The following is a 16,902-nucleotide window of genomic DNA, read 5'->3' on the forward strand; positions in this document are numbered from 1 at the left end:
TTGGTGTCCCATCATCCCATGTGCTCATGGCTTGGTGTCCCATCATCCCTTGTGCTCATGGCTTGGTGTCCCATCATCCCATGTGCTCATGGCTTGGTGTCCCATCATCCCATGTGCTCATGGCTTGGTGTCCCATCATCCCATGTGCTCATGGTTTGGTGTCCCATCATCCCATGTGCTTATGGTTTGGTGTCCCATTATCCCATGTGCTTATGGCTTGGTGTCCCATCATCCTATATGATCATGGCTTGGTGTCCCATCATCCTATATGATCATGGCTTGGTGTCCCATCATCCCTGTGTGCTCATGGCTTGGTGTCCCATTATCTCATGAGCTCATGACTTAGCATCCTGTTGGTTCCATTGGTCTTTCTTCTGTCCTGAACTGACATCTTGTGATTCTTGGCACATCTCTCTACATTAGATTGGAAGTGTGGTTCATTATGCACTGCTTTTCTTTTTAAAACTTTAAAAATTTTTATACCTTCACATAAACTTCAGGTTCATTTGCAATTTAGGGAATGTCTTTCATATTCATCAGATTAGCTGTGCCCACACCACCACAAGGGTCCTTCACAGTTGATCTTGATGACTATAATGACCTATTCATAGACAGAGTTGCAGCGTGTGTGTGTGTGTGTGTGTGTGTGTGTGTGTGTGTGAGGTGTGTGTGTGTGTGTGTGTGTGTGTGTGCGTGTGTTATTGGACCCCACTAGAATTCCTTCTACTTCAGAATTTACTTTTGAGTACTGTTCATTGTATGAGAATTGTCAGGGTCTCAAGAGGTGCTAGAAGTATATGGGGGAGGAAGTTAACTGAGAGAATTTCTGTTTATGTAGCTATAGGAAACATATCATTACTTTGAGGTAAAAGACTTTCTTGTGAAGATACTTGGAACCACCCATGTTTCTTTGAATTCCTTCATCAGTTCTCCAGGCTCTGACAGTATCCAAGGAGGGGATGCGAGGTCAGCAATGATAAAGCAGGCATGCTCACATACCTTTTGTGGATGAAGCAAAGGTCTAGGAACTCTTAGAAGCGCCCAAGAAGTTACATCCATGCATACACACGTACCCGTTTGATGGATGGAGCAAAGCGCCAACAACTTCACACATATACATAGACAGATACATGCACGGTCCTCACTGTTGGGATGGAGCTAAACAAAGCTCTGGCCTCTTTTTTTTATACACATCACAAGACATGCACACATATGCATGCACACACACACACACATGTGCACACATATACCACATTTATGGTGGATGGAGCAGGCTCAACAAAGCAGGCTCCACAGCCTTATTTTTATCCCACATCTTATATATCAGAAAAATCTTTCAAGGCGATATAGAAATTACTAAATGTGATTACATTTTATTTTTTTCTTTTTGGTGAATGATTACAAAAAAAGCAGTATGATCTGGTCCTTTAAATGAAAAACGTTATGGAGTACAGGTAAAAGAAACAAATTGTCATAAAGACCAATGTACATTCGCAACTAAGCTAAACATATTATAAATTAGCAAAGTGTGAACAAGCAAGGTAAACTTTCCAGCCAGCTTTTCTTACTGGCGGGCAAATTGCAGTTACAAAGAAGGATCAACTATTTTTATTATTTATCTTAAACAGTAATCTTATGGAAAATCTTTAAAGAATCACAGATCTAAATGCTCATGTGAAAATCCTAGGTCATTTCGCCTCCCGTCAGCGCCTCCTTGTCCTGTAGCTGGTATTCGAACATTATCAGAGCTGAGGGCAGAAATGGGCACCGAAATAACAATCATTATCATCTAAACCACCAGCCTGGCTTCAGTAAGAGTCACGTCAGCCAGGGCTAGTTAGACTGCCATTGTTCTTGACCCCTGACCTCAAAACTCCCTAGCTCAACTATGAGAGTGTGCTTTTCTGAACTTCAAATTGTTCTCTAAGAATTTCCTCATCAAAGTCACGAACAAAAATGTCTTCAGCTAGCTTCACTATGTTTCCAAATTCGTCCTAAGGAGGATGGCCATTGCTGACAATCCGTAACTCTAAATTATTTTAGGGTGGTGACTGGATTATTAATCCACTCTGCAGCAGTGCCTGAAAGATCAAACACTATTATTGTGAGTGCCAATGATGCTGCCCAGTGAGGTGCTGGAAGCCCTTAGAGTTTTTATGCAATCCTTAGATTAAGAGAGATTAGGCATACATTTCTTTTGTAACCCACTTTTAATAAGGGTTCACCCTCTCCTCTAGCCCACCATCCGGCAGAGGCAGTGGTAGGGGAGGTTCTGTCGCTAACCTTATTCCACCAATTGGCTCTTGATCTATCAATAAAGAAGGCCAGAGGCCGATGGGAGGAGGATACAGGTGGCACTTCCGGGTCCCGGGACGAAAAGGTAGATGCAAGAAAGGAGAGGGGCTTTTCTGCCACGCTTTGGAGGAAAAAGGGTGCAGCAACCATGTAAGGCCTTGGGGGAAGCTAGACCTAGTGGCCTCCGTGGCCCGGAGATGTTTGTAGGGTTCAAATGGAACAAGAGAGGGGAAGCAGGAGATAATAAATTACTAAGGCATACCTTTCTAGGTTGCCATTATCTAGCCTGTAACAATTGCTTCCTTAGAAAACAGCTAAAACAGGGCTGCAATGATGCATATTATTGTGTGTGTGTGTGTGTGTGTGTGTGTGTGTGTGTGTCTGCAGATTCAGGGTCTCTGATAGCGCATACCTTTGGAGCAAGGTGGGTAGAAAGAGAAGCTGGTGGTTTAGGGCTGATGGCAGCCCGATCCTGGAAGCTAATGAGTGAAACAAAAGGAAAGCCGGGGAGGGTGGTTGCTCAGTCGAGGGCCCTGCATCCTGGGAAAGGGAATAGAAGCGATTTTAAACTACTTGGCAACAAGGTAGTAGAAGGAAAGTTATTAGGATGTGGGGAGTGGACCTGTCCAGCAGTAGTTCTTTGTGGGTGAGCTTGCTCTCCTTGGGCAGCAGTTCTGTGCCGTAGCAAACACCAAATACGACTCAGTGCCTGCAGAGCAGTCTTCCAGGCAGGCAGACACCAGGCACGGACTGGCAGCTTCGGTCCAGTGCTTTCGGCAAGCAGACACCAGGCAGCTGTAGTTCAATCCTGGAGAAATTGCTAGGCTCGCCACCTGGCCTGAGGCAAGGCTGCAGAAGCTGCTTCCAGTTTTCCTCAGTGGCAGCATTACCACAAGTTGAGCTCAACAATGCTATGTAAGGCGAACCAATACATGTATGTCCTTGGCGAGATATAGCAAGGTGGAGCAAACCAAACCAAGGCTCAGGGCCCGTCTCCCACTGTCTGTGAGGTCATGTTTACACTCCTTCATCAAGCCTGCTTTCATGAGTCTGCTGTATCCAAACAGCCTTTCACCCGTGTCTGCTTCAGGAAAACAGCCTTTCACCTGTGGGCCCAGCAAAACATCACTTGATACAACCAACTTTGCAAAGAAACTACAAGTTTCCACTTCAGGGAAATGTAAAGGCAGCAAATAGGGCAAAACTCCACAACACATAGTCCTCAGGGCCGTGCCTCTGTGAGGCACACCCATCGCAATTGTGCTAATCAGCAAGCTGTATTCCATGAGCTCTAAAGCCATTTGTGGGTCCCCCTTGCATGAGGCCTTGACAGCTGAGCTCCAGGTTTGCCATGGCACCTTGAGGAGGGGTAGATCTTATTCCCTTCTTTGTCCCAGGAAGAGTGCTTCAATGGGACACTGGACTGCTCTGTGTGTGGAGTAACCTGAGGGTTATTAAGTCTTTACCATGTAGTGAGAAATAAGTCGTCATGGTCCATTTACAGGATGCCAGCGCTCACAGAGTTACAGATACAGGTGAGCGCCAGGCCCCTCTTCCTTCTAGCTAACGCTTGCTGCTCATTCCGGAGAGCTGGCAAGTTGTGAGCATGACCGAGTCCATAGTCAGAAAAGGGGCAGATTTTCATTAGATATGATTTTGTGTCCTGATGCAACAGGATGGGGAATTTGGGAAGGAGTGGGGCATACCAGATGAAGGCAAAGACCGTCACTAGAGTTGGGGAGGGGTGTAGGAGTTTCTTGTGACCGGAGACTTTAACAACCATTTTCTCAGATTGGTGAGAGAGCTCAGCTTGATTAAGATTATTTGCGGCTCTTGCAGAGCTCCTGAGTTCAATTTCAGCACCTATAGTGTAAACCCCAGCTCGGGCATCAAAAATCTTCTGGTCTTTGATGGTGCACACCACACACACACACACACACACACACACACACACACACACACACTCAAAACTAACAATTCCCAGAAACCTAAACTACCTCACGCCCGATCAACATGCCAAGCATGGAGGTTTGCATAAGAACGACCCACATAGGCTCACACATTTGAGTGTTTAGTAGGCCGTGGAACTGCTTGATAGGATTAGAAAGATTAGGAGGTTTGGCCTTGGAGGAAGTGTGTCACTCGGGGTGGGATTTAGGTTTCAAAAGCCCACACCAGGTCCCACTTCTCTCTCTGCCTCTTTCCTTGCAGAGCAAAATGTAGCTAGCTTTCAGCTACCTATCCAGTGCCATGTCTGTCTGATTCCCACTGGGGCGATAATGGACTAAGCCTTTGAAACTGTAAGCCAGCCCCAGTGAAATGCTTGCTTTTCTAAGCATTGCCTGATCGTGGTGTCTCTTCAGGGCGATAGAAGAGTAACCAAGACACCAAGACACCATTTTGGCCCTTTTTCCCACTAGAGTCCCCTTTTACAGAACACTATATTAAAATATGAGTCAGTCTTACTTTTTTACAGAGTTTTATTTATTACAGAGTGAGGGTCATGCTTCCTAAAACATTGAAGTCTACACAGGAATGTCACATCTCTATGTATTCAAATCGCTCTTCATTTGTTACCAAAGACGGAGGGAAGCTAGGTCTTGAGTGTGCTAGGAAAGCATCCTGTCCCTGGGCCTCTCCTCATCCCTCAAGAAACACTTCTGTGTGCAAGGACGGGGAGCTTTCTGAACACAGAGCTTTGCTCACCCCTTTCCAAGCCCATAGCTCCTAAGCCTCCTGAATGTTCCTTCAGCCACAGGCCAGGCTGGGAGCCTTGTGTGTCTGTTCCTGATGTTTGATAATATTGATTACCACAGAAAGTGGGTGGAGAAAGACAAAGCCGGAAGGGGTCAGCTCCCGGCCCTGAGTTCTGGGCTCTGGGCTCCGGGTTCCAGGCTCTGGGATCCAGACCACTAGGAGGGACAGAGGGGTTTTATGAGCTGCTGGCCCTGGTGAGAAAATTGAAGGAGGCTGAGTGGCAGAAGGTTGAGGGGCTCATGTGGAAGCCTCAAGCAGTGGCCTCATCTAGGCCCTGTCTGGGGGACACTGGTCTGTGGAGGAGAACATAAAGGTGGGATTAAAGTCTTTGCCTGTTTGCTTTCAAGTCCGTCAGCCAAGAAACCAATCATAATATGAAGATGTTGAGTCCCCAAGACTGCCCTGCCTCCTGTCCTTCAGCCCCCATGATGGCCAAATAGTCTATGGTCTGGTAATGGCTCACCCCTCACGTCCCAGCATGGTCCCTCTTCCAGGGAGCCTTGAGTTTCTCTTACGACCCCTGCATATGTAAGAGGCCCCTGCAGCCTGTGTTCCTGACAAATAGCCCAGCCCAGCCTGGCTCGTCTTCTGCTGCTGCTGTCCTATGAGGTATGACCTGTACTTTTGTAAGCCTGTCTTGTTCCATGTGTTGCCAAATTCTCAGAACAGACACGGCTATGTGTATGTTGATCAATTAAATGACACCCTGAATGGTGGAACAAAAAGGCTCCGTGCTGAGGTCATGGGACCCCAAGATCTGGGCCACACCCAGGCCCTCTTCCCAGGTGTGCCCCTCTCCCTTACTCGGGACTGTCTCTACGGCACAGCCACAGCACAGAGTCAGTATGTGCCCCATCACTATGTCAAGGGACCATAGGAAGTCTGGCAGGGAAGCCACCTACCACAGGTCTGGCCAGAAAAGCAACATGGTGAAGGCTGTCCTTGTGTTACTGAATCACGGAGTGGATGAGAAAGGGAGGAACTCCTTATACAGCCCTGAGGCAGATAGAGCGCCCCTCTTACCAGCTATGTTGAAGACGAGGGCCTTTTGAAGGTAGAATTTCTCTACAAATCCCAGGTATTTGCCCAGCCACATGGGATCTTCAAGCATTCTTCTCGCTGAAATTAGAGGGCTGGCAGTGAGGGTGAAGCCCTCTAAGCTCTCAGCTTTAACTCTGGGGAAACACAGAGGGAGCAGAGCCCAGGCAGCATGACAGAGGCCCTGGCTGTCAGTTGCCTGACACTGGTCTGCTTCTGAGGTACAGAGCATATGTCAGGGTCAGTTGGATGGCAGTGCCACCTCCCCAGTTACCTCCTCCTGCTAGTGGTTACAACAGTCCCTTTGTTGTCTCCTCTAAAAGTGCATCTGGGGCCACAAGTGTGGCCCAGTTGGCAGAAAACTGTAGAGAGAATATCTTAACGTCTGTGTGGATGTGGCACGTGTCGATAATAGATCTGATGGCCTATGGCTTAGGCAGGATGTGGGAGGTGGAACATGGGGGAGGCAGAAAGAATTCTGGGATGGAACCAGGTGAGGAGAGGTTTGCCTAAGGAAGATGTGTCAAGATGGATGCATAGGTAACCAGCCACGTGGCAGGAGGTAGGTTAAAATGAATAGTATATTTAAGTTATGATCTAGACAGAGAAGAGCCTAGCTATATGGCCAAGGTAAATACATTTTGAATCTGAGTCTTATTTCTGGTAGCACAGGTGGAAGAACCAGACCTAGCTTCTACAGAGAGCACGTGCAGTATGATTTTTATTCCCAACATAGAAGAAAGGAAAAGGGGGGACAGGGATAGATCTGGTTCTAGCACAGGTAATGCTTCTCTAACAAACAGCAAGGAGACCCCAGAGAGCCCAACTTCACCCCTGCACTCACATCCACACTACCCCACCCCTCATCCTTCTCAAGGCTCTTGACTACCCTCAGTGTCACCCAGGACCCTGGCTGTGGCCAACCCCACGTACCTCCAGTCTTCAAAATGCAACAACTGCTTAGCACCCCTCACAAGCTCCTCAGGCCTTTCTCCCCTGACACCGTCCTTTGGGGCATCCTGAACGGGCCCAGTTTCTACCGATCCAAACCCCCAGCACATCAGTATGTGGTAGCACCAGATGTTTGGTGCTTGTGAGGTGAATGAGTGAATGAGTGCGTGGGAATGTTGCACCATTCAGTGGAATGCCTGCTTGCAGCTTAGAGCTGCCCACACCCTCAGCAACCAGTGTGAGACTCACCCTTCCAGACAGACAGTCTCTGGTCAGACTAGGGAGTGACCGCAACCTCCCCACAGGACCTGGACACAGAAGCCAGAGCTAGGAAGAGCCACCACCTACCCAGAAGTGCCCACAGGTTGATGACTTCGTTGTCCTCAAAACGTGCATAAAGAATGAGGTGGTTGTAGTCAGTGCTGACGAAATGCACGTGCAATCTGCCCCCATCAACTGTGGAGAACCAGGTGTGACACATAATGACTCTGCCTTTTGTCCCCAGGTTACCGCCTCCCCACAGAGAACATGATGTTACTAAAAAGATGTGTGGCCTGCTCAAAGCTGGCAGTTCCTCCTGGTGTTTGTCTCTGAAGAATCCCTGGCTGGGGGCTTCTTCCACAGGGGACCCAGGTTTCCCATGACGTACTCACAGGTTCCTTGGTACTGGCCTTGGAGCCCAGTTGGATGGACGGTAACATTAAATCCTGTGCACAACCCCTCTCCTCTAGAAAGAAGAGGCATTTATATTACCTCTGGCTGAGAGTGTAGCTGGCTCAAGACATAGAGAAACATTGGTGGTGATCCTGGCTGAGAGCCCTGAAGGCCTCCTAAGGGTTCTCAGCTCCCAGTGTTTGGGAACAGCCTTTATTAAGGTTAGACAGATGGAGAGAGAGGGTGGTAGCCACAGGTGCTGCTCACAGGAAGTAGTGGGATGGGGTCTTATTCACAATTGGATGAAGCCAGACCTCCCAGAAGACGCTGAGCCCAGAATGTCCTCTGAGCGTTGGGTGTTGGCACCAGGACCCTGGCCTGATTGTCTCTGGCTGTTTCTGCTCTCACCAGACACGGTCTGTGTGTCCTGGGGCAGCCTGGTCTTGGACTCATTATATAGCTAAGGGTGACCTTAAATTCCTTAAGCTTCTACTTCACAAATGCTGGGATGAAAGGTATGAGCCACCAGGCTCAGGTAAGTCCACCACTAATGTAGCAAGGATTGCATATTAAAGAACCAGACTTGAGGTTCCCTCCATGGCCAGAGGCAGGGCCACACGGTCTGCTCCTAAGGGAGTGTCAGTCAGACTAGGCAGCAGGCTGTGTGCCTGCCTTTTCCTGCCAGCTTCTTCTCTTAAGTCTTGGGTCCTGCATTTTGCAAGCTACAGCCTTCAGCCCCAGGACTAAGGACCACTGTCCCTCTGGCCACCAGTGCTAACTAACTGCTTTGGGCTCTGGGCATGAGATAAGAGTTACCACATAGACTCACTTCTCAAACAGCACAAAGTTCACATCCCCATTGTCTCTGGTCCAAATGGAGTGGAGAGAAAGTCTCAGGGGGTCAGTGGGCAAGACTAGGTCCCTGAGGGTTGTGGCCAGTTGGATGGTAAACCAACGTCCTTCCACCTGCAGGAGTGAGGGCATGGGGACCAGAGAGATAGGTAGTTCAGAGCCTCCAGTCTCAATGTGCAGACAAGATACCTCTAAGCCTGGTCAGTAGGGGAGCAGACTCCCAGAATGTATACTGGCTAACCCCACCCCAATGTCAGTGAGCTTCTAGGGGTCACAGGTCAGAGGAGAAGCTGTGGTTTTCTGCTTGAAACAGTCATCCACACAGCCATCTACACTGTCTACCTTCCCTCCCCCCGCCTCTCCCCTTCCGTCCCTCACCTCTGCTCTGAGCCCTGCTCCCCAGAGTCATCATGGCTTGGAATTGCTCCCACTAACCCTCCCAGCCTGCCACTACCCACAGCTCTCCAATCTCATTCTGGGCACCAAGACCCCAGCATGGAGAGGCAGAGGCTGACAGGAGACCAGACACACTTTGTGCCTGTTACATGTCATCCTAGCGGGGACCTATCACCTTAGCTGTGGCTCTGCGTCCATAGCCAAGACCCGACAGCCACTGAGATTGTACGTAAGATTCCATTGCCCAAGAAAGGACCCCAGAGTTAATGCTCCTTGTGTCTGCCACAGCACCTGAAGACCAGGCTGCTTAAGCCTCTGTCCCCGGCTGGAGCACACCCTCAGGGTGGCCCTGCATCCTGTCCTCATCCCAGAACTGACTTGGCCTGGCCATGGTACTCACCTTATGTGCATCAAAGTCCGGCTGCACTGGCACCTCTTCCGGATTCTTCTGGACCAGGACTATATTGAACGACAGCACCAGTAGCCACACCCTCACCAGTGTCATGGCACCTGGGGCCAAGAGCAGCGGGTCCCAGCAGCAGCCCATCTCTAAGAACACCCTAAGTAGTTCACTTCCCCTAAGAAGTTGCTGGCCAGCCTAGGTGACCTCCAAACCCTGCACATTCCAGTCTTCCCTAGGACTGACGCAGAGCCCAGTGCCACTCAAGTTAGTCACAGACACGGTGAGCCTGTCGGGGCAGCTTAACCACACTGCGAGTCTGTCCTCGGAGCCCGGGGAGAGGCTGGTGGCTGGGCCACAGAAGACCGTAGGTGTGTCTACCCCTCAGGGTGCAGCCCCTTATCGGCAGGCCTGCCATCCTCCTAGTGTGTCCCTGCCACTGGCCACAAGAGCAGGAGCGAAAGGTCCCTTCTACATCCTTGTTCACCTCACCCAGACAGTTCCTTCCTTCCCTGGGGCATGGGGAAGCTTGGGCACATACAGAGAGTCTCTCTGGACAGCACTTGAAGAATGTCAGTGCCCAGCCAGTGTGGGCTGTTACTGTACCGATCTACAATGGGTTTTTCTCGGTCACCCTCACTCCCAGCTGCATGGCCTCTCGGTCCCATGCATCCAGGACAACATGAGCTGTCTACTCTTCTAGCATCTTCCTTTGCTATGGAGTCAGCCCCAGGTTTGCTCATTCCCTGATGCTCCTCACTTTATGTGCATCAAAGTCTGGATTGACTGGCACCTCTTCCAGATTCTTCTGGGCCAGGCCTATATTGACGGCCAATGTGGGGCCGTGGACTCTGAGCAACTTTGAAGCCGGGAGACCGTGAAGGAATGGGAGGAGTTTCACCTGCACCTGTGCGCCATGCCCCTGTCCCATGGCCACAGCCCCCTCCCATAGATTTGTGGCCATCAGTCCTGTAAGGGCAACGCCCCAAGTCCTTCCACGTGTGGATAAGGCATCCCTAACATCTCAGACCAAGACAATAGGAAAAGAGACAGTGATGTGGTTGGGTAGGCTCAATAGAGAGAGCTCCATGCTAATGACATACCTAGAGGCCTGGAGACATAGCCAATGAGCTTCCCTGCCCAGACACTCCTCCCTGCAAAAGGCATTTCATCTTAGGCCCAACATGAGAAGTGGGGTATGGTTTTACCATCCACTTTCCACCACGGCAATAAATGGTTTGGAACCACGGTCTATCTCTTGTCCTTTTTTCTTTTATGCACAAATGTAATATTTATTCCGCCTTTCTGTCATATTCATGGATCCTTCACCAATGTTACATGAGGAAGAAAACAAAATTCAAAACAAATGAAAAACTGAAATCAGAATCACTAATGTTATCAAGCAGCGAAGCAAATAAACTAACATCTAGCAGCCGTCATAGGAGGACAGCAAGGACAATGCTGTTACAGGAAAGAGAAGGTTGCTAGAAAGCTGTACTCAGACTCTCACACCAGCAAATCCACTCCTGCGTGCAGTGGAACAAACCCAGATCTCTTCCTGCTAAGGTGATAGAAATGCCCGTTCTTCTCTGAATACCGTGGAAAGGCAAGCGTGTGTCGTGGTAATTCTACCTGGCTGTTACAGAGCGGGCCAGGAGCACATCTGTGGGTTGTGGGTGACGCGTACTGTAATTCTTTGATTGGGATAGTGGACGCACTAGCAAGAGTTGGGGTGGGGGAGGAGAATGAACACAGAAGTACAAGCAAAGACGAATGAGACTTCTCTTGTATCTTAGCAACACTTGGATGGGATCGGTTTCAGTACAGCTCCCAATCTCGATTGCGTGACGCAGTCTCCTGTGAGGATACTCAGAAGGTTCTTAAACAACAAACCTATTTTTAGTGGTGGAGCTGCTCTTTGTAGCTGTGTCTGCGTGGGACTGATAACCAATCACTATCTTCAGAGGACGTCCTAACCTTTCCTTGTACACCCTCCCTATGTGTGTGACTGCATCTCTGTTCTCACATTCAGTCGTCCATATTGCTATCTTATCACCCTTAGCTCTAACACCGACAACAGATCCACACAGCTCATCACCGCAGCCATCAGAGGGTTCTCTAATAAGGCACAGCAGTGTCTCTAGCCAAACCTGGTCGCGGTCCCTTCCTCTCTGCTCAATGTAATGTAATTAGCCATCGTTCAGTGTAGTTAGCCATCGTCCTCCCCATGTGTCTTTTTCACATAGGCTGAATACCACCCTTAAAAAGTGAGTAGTCACAGCCGGGCATTAAATTACTAGACAGCTGGATGTGGTTGCATAGAGCCCAAAAGTCTTCAATGGTTTCCCACTTAGAGATAAAGATTTGCTTGCCAAGCTTTGCTTTTATCATTTTTTAAAAACTGCAGTGCCCACCTGTTCTGAAGAGGGCATTTAAGATAGTGCTCTGGGTTAGCAACCTCCTGAGGAGACACTGTTTTGACCTCTTCTGCAGATGGGGGATTAGTGGTAAAGGTGGATTCCGGTTCCACAGTCACCATCTAACTTGTTCTGATCGCACAACCCAGACTGTCTCTTTTCATCAGGATCCACTCTGGGGAGCTGTGGAGAAGGCCTTTGCCTACAGAGCTGCTGTCTAATCACCTGTTCAAGGCCTCCCTGCACTCCCAGCTACAACCAACACCATGCCTGCTGCCATTGAGCCAAGGACTCTCCCCATGGGACTAGTAGGAGCTTCCCTTTCCCCATCCTCCATCCCTGAACTAGACCCAACCTGAGGGTCCCTACTCTGTTCTCAGCACTTCCACAACTCCCAATGGCATCTGGATGTCCAAGAGCCTGAGAACGGCTCTGACTTATCACAGGCCCAGGGACCCCCAAACAAGCTCTGGCTTTCCCACTTCTCAGACTGTACTTCCCCACTCTGGCGAGATGTCTCCGTGCTCCTCTACTGCCCAGCACCCTTGCCCTGTGGCAGCATGGGGTAAGCACAATCAAACATCCCAAGTCCCTCCTTCCCAAGCAGCCAGGCCCTGTGGCAGAGCAGATGTGGGACCCACAACCTAACAGCCAACAATAGCCCTCCCTAGTGTCCTGGTACCTGAGACCAAGAGCAGCAGGTCTCAGCAGCTCCCCACGCAATTCATGCCAAGTAGGACGCCTTCTTCTGCATTGTCTGTTCCCCAACCCTTTCCCCAGGCTCTGACCTATTTTGTCCTGCAGAGACCTGGTTCAGGGACACTCTAGAGAACTGCACAAAGGGATGGGCCCCATCTTTGGGTTTGGGGCAGGAATAGCTTGTGATAGGGAAACAAGAAGTCCAGCTTCTCATTGGTTGAGTTAGCTGGCATTAGGCAGGTGCTTGCCTGCTCCTTGACTTCAAAGTTAAATTGACTTCTGAGGCAGGAAATGGTCACTCATCAGGAAAAGTCAAGCCCATCCAGGGAGAGCCTGGCCTTACCTGCAGATCTTTCTGTGTATGCACAGCTCCCTGGTGATGTCTTACCCTCTACTCCTGGCCAAAATATCTCTGGCTTTGAGAGACCTGATGATGTGTCCCTTGTGTCCTAGAGGACAGAACATTCCTGACCTTGGTTGATCTGGTCGTGGCTGACCCCAAAAGCGCTGGTCCAGGGTCTAGGAGGGGAAGGTGGTCAATGACCCTAGCATGGTAACAATGATGCCTAGCTCATGCCCCCTGGGCCATTCAAATGTCCTCTCTCAGATATACACTGATGGGTCCTCTCCACATCTGTCCTGGAAAGATCAACCTCAGGAATCCCGTTCTCCCTGTGGCCCCTCAGAGACCAGCTGCTGCCCTGGACAACAGATTTCTACTTGGGGACACAATCCCTTCCCCTCCTTGCCAGAGCTAGGGGGGCACCACCCCTCCCCAATGGACCTCCCTCTGAGCAAAGGAGCCCTGTGGCCTTTGGGTACAGCCAAGAAATCACTGGAGGCCTTGAGCAGATACTGAGTTTATTTATTACTCGGAGAAGAGTGGGTCAGTGTACGACGTCAGAAGCTTCAGGAGATGTGGGTCGTGGAAACGCTGACTAGAGTGTGTCACACTCACCTGGAGAAGGCAGATGCTCTGTGAATGATCTCCAATTGGATACAGGAACTTGCACATTCTAGAGAGCTCATAGCTCTGGATCAGTGGCCTGGAGTTTCTCTCTGTTTCTTCCTCCCAGGACCCAGCCTCCTCCCTGCCCTCAAACTGCTGTTCTTATCTCCTAGGCCTTTCACACCCAGGAGAGCAACATGGTCAACCAAGTTTGCCAACAGGGCTATAATTTCCAAGATCCAACCACCCCTGAGCCCTGTCCCCACCTCAGAGTGTGATTCTTAGGGCCAGGGTTTTGAGGAACCTATGGAATTTCTGCACACTTTGTGCTTTAATGCTGGACCTGGGTTAATAGGGCTCACCCTGCTTTCTTGAGGATATGGATAGGCAGTCTGGGAAGTCAGGAGACAGAACTGAGGGGAGAGCCTGGACCAGGAGACCCCTGAGTCCAGGAATACAGACTGTGCATACACACAAGATTTGTGCAGAGGTACATGTGCATGCACACACACAATGCCAATGCATGCAAGGGTGTGTGTCCATGCACCCCGATGCCCTGGAGAGATCCTGGGTCTTTCTGGGCCGCATTAATGTTCTCATTCAGGCTGGGCCCTGGGTACAACACCTTTTAAAAACCCTGGCTATTATACTGGGGAGTTATATATGCTTTACAGATGCTCCCTGGAAAATCTGTCTGCCAGAATACGGGGGATGAAGACCGGAAGGAGTCTTGTCACCTACAGAGCTCAGGAACTACACCTTTTTGGGGATCACAGTGGACACAGAGGTCAGATTTCATCCCTCGAGTCTCCTTTTCCTTCCAGAGACCCCTCATCAGATCAGCCCTAGCTCTCCAAAGTCCCAGACAGACCCCTCCTCCTGTCATCCCCTCAACACTGTGGCCTACAACAGACATCCCAGCTACTGTGGCTGGGTCCCCACAGAGAGGAAGCTCTACGTAGGAAGGGAAGCTTACGAGAGAAGGAAAGTTCCTCAATGTCCAGTGGTGAGATGCCTCTTCTGCATGTGTGAGAGAAGTAGTAGTCCCATCCAACGTCACTTGTGGACAGACTCCTGGCTACAGCCAACAGGATTGAATGCACAGAGAAACCAAGAGATCAGTAGGGAGGGTACTTGGGGTAGGGAGAGTGGCTCCAGCCCCCATCTCCCTGCCCTCCCCACCTGCCTCTCTAGCTTCAGCCATTTTCTGTCTTCTTCACGCTGTGGGTGGGAACAGCACTTACCATGGTGCTCAGTCACAATTAAGCTGCCCCCTTTGCTCTGGTTTTCCAAGTCCATGATGATGGAGTCCTCAGTAACATCCACAAAAGTCAGAAAGTTTTTGCCTTGGTCTGTGACGAGAAACCAAATGTTAATGGACTTGCTGGTCCCCTGAGTGTCCTGGTACCCTGCACTGCCCTAGGCGGCACAGCATGGCTCTTCCTCCACATGCTCACCTCACCTCACAGAAGCCAGCACACTGAGGAGTGCAAATCCCACCAGGTAGGGGCTGTTTCCTGCCTCTGCTTCTCTATCAGCCTCACCCTTGCTCTGCCTCCTCAGCCCTCTCTTCTCTAGCCTCTTGAGCTGAGTCTTTTTCTGGGTCAGAGAAGGGGCATTTCCAGCAAGGAGGAAGGGCTCAAGGGTCTCTCACTCTGTCTTCTGTCATCTGTCCTCCTGCCCACTGACACTGCCTGAGCGACATCTGTCCCAAAGGGAAGCCCTTACACAATACTTCAGAGCCTCAGCTGGGTGAGGCTCCTGGGTCCCTTCTCCCTGTCAGCCTCCCCATGAATGCCTGACATCTGACAATGGGTCAGCTCTCTGCCGGGTTTCAGAAGGATTGTGGGAAGCCCTGGGAACCCAAGGGAGCACAGTTTGGAGTCAAGGTTTTGGATTTTGAATTTCTGAAGATACAGCTGTGAGGGCTGTGGGGTTACCGTCCGTGTCATTTCTGCTCAGTCAGAGCTGTACTGTAGCAGATGCCACAACTGTCCAAGTCACCATGCCACCCCGGGAGGAAGCAGCAGCTTCCTTCACTCACACTCAAACGTATAGCGTCCAGGTGTCTCAGTCTTCTCCGCAATGTAGAATTTCTCCACACATTTTCCATCTTCTCTATGAGGAAAATAGCCTTTCTGAGCCATCCCCTGTGGGAGCTGGGTCCTATGGGGTCACCAGACTCTCCCCGATGGAGCCCCATACGCTTCCCAGACTCTTGGGAGCAGCCCATAAGATCGGTATCATCAAGGTCTTCTCAGGGTCTGAGCCCTGAGTCGCTGAGGATCTGGGGGGTGGTAAGGAGAATGTGTCCCCACAGAACCTCGTCAGAGGTCTTTCCATGCCAAAATACCTGTGCAAGTAGGTGATGTTCAGGTTACCATTGTCCAGGAGAACAATGCCAGTCATGAAGCACCGATAAGCACCTCCTTCCTCAACGACAGATGGGTCAGTGGCAGCCAGCCCAAAGGTATGCCAAGATCCTGTCACCTGCACAGAGTAAAGTTTTATCCTGGCCACTGAGCCTGGAGAGTCATCTTCCTGTGGATCACAGTGGATCACTGCAGGAGGAGCCAGGCATGTCCTGCAGAGGAATAGAGTACAGGCCTCAGCTCACGTGTTACTGTATGCTGAGAAGGAACCTTCTGGACTACTAACTCTGCTTCAATGTCACCCCAACCAAACAGGCCAGCACACTGTACCCATTGGCCATGGAGAGTACTGTTAGAGTGTGGTGGTTCTCTGTTCTCCAGATCTCTAAAGAGCGATGACGTCCTCTACCATATGGAAACCTTCAGGTCTCTGTGCAGTAGGACACAAAATAGAGGGCCTGGCTACCCTGTGTATCCTATTGGGTCCCTAGGTTCAGGCTTCTCCTGGGTCAGACCATCTTTCGTGGGGCTTTGAAGTGGCTCACACTCGAGGGGACCTGGTAGAGTGTCTCTGAGTCCGTGGCCTCCTTGGTCCCCATTACTGTGAGTTGCTGTCAAGACTCTGTAAGGTGATAGGGACCTGGAAAAATAACTGAAGACATGGGCTGACTCCCTGCCTCAGCCAGAGGTCCCGGAGCATCACCTGTTCAGGGACGAAGTACGGCGCCACAGGAACGTTGGTTTGATCCTGAAGTGCCCAGGTCAGGCCCAGCCCCACACTCAGCAACAGTAGGACCTTCATTCCTCTCCTGTGTCTTCTTGGGCTGAGCACTCAGAATGTGGGTGCACAGAGGCTCCACCCTTCTGTATATATACTGTTCTGAGGCCTGAAGTCCATCTACCCCTGCCCCACCCACAGGAGCTAACACGTTTGGAAGAGCATGGAGTTCAGAGGAGGATGCTGTCAGCCCTGTGCAGGCCAGGCCTGGGACACTGTGTACCTTGGCTTCTGGACTGAGGTGACTTAGTGGGTGAGCCCGGGACACTTTAGATGTGGCACCTCATTGGCCTGGAAAAATAGCCAAGGGCTAAGCCCTGAAGTCTCAACAATTGAAGGCTAGT

The 16,902-nt window shown here is 50.3% G+C and overlaps 2 protein-coding genes and 1 pseudogene across 2 annotated transcripts; all 3 read right to left on the minus strand.

Moving 5' to 3' along the window:
- Positions 1-1,683: 1,683 nt before the first annotated feature.
- Positions 1,684-10,274, minus strand: LOC116900018 (salivary lipocalin-like). Its single transcript, XM_032901816.1, has 6 exons — positions 10,104-10,274; positions 8,525-8,661; positions 7,695-7,768; positions 7,390-7,497; positions 6,076-6,171; positions 1,684-1,748 (listed from the first exon to the last, which is right to left on the minus strand). Exons 1-6 carry the CDS (start codon positions 10,272-10,274, stop codon positions 1,684-1,686), a joined length of 651 nt encoding a protein of 216 aa, XP_032757707.1.
- Positions 10,275-11,223: 949 nt separating this feature from the next.
- LOC116900087 lies at positions 11,224-11,882 on the minus strand (annotated as a pseudogene).
- Positions 11,883-13,303: 1,421 nt separating this feature from the next.
- Positions 13,304-16,603, minus strand: LOC116900088 (beta-lactoglobulin-1A/1C-like). The gene is made up of 6 exons (XM_032901869.1): positions 16,484-16,603; positions 15,762-15,898; positions 15,453-15,526; positions 14,653-14,760; positions 14,385-14,486; positions 13,304-13,417 (listed from the first exon to the last, which is right to left on the minus strand). Exons 1-6 carry the CDS (start codon positions 16,580-16,582, stop codon positions 13,398-13,400), a joined length of 540 nt encoding a protein of 179 aa, XP_032757760.1. The 5' UTR covers positions 16,583-16,603; the 3' UTR covers positions 13,304-13,397.
- Between the last annotated feature and the right edge of the window lie 299 nt (positions 16,604-16,902).

Source organism: Rattus rattus, chromosome 5 (assembly GCF_011064425.1).
Source record: "Rattus rattus isolate New Zealand chromosome 5, Rrattus_CSIRO_v1, whole genome shotgun sequence".
In the NCBI taxonomy this organism is placed as follows: domain Eukaryota; kingdom Metazoa; phylum Chordata; class Mammalia; order Rodentia; family Muridae; genus Rattus; species Rattus rattus.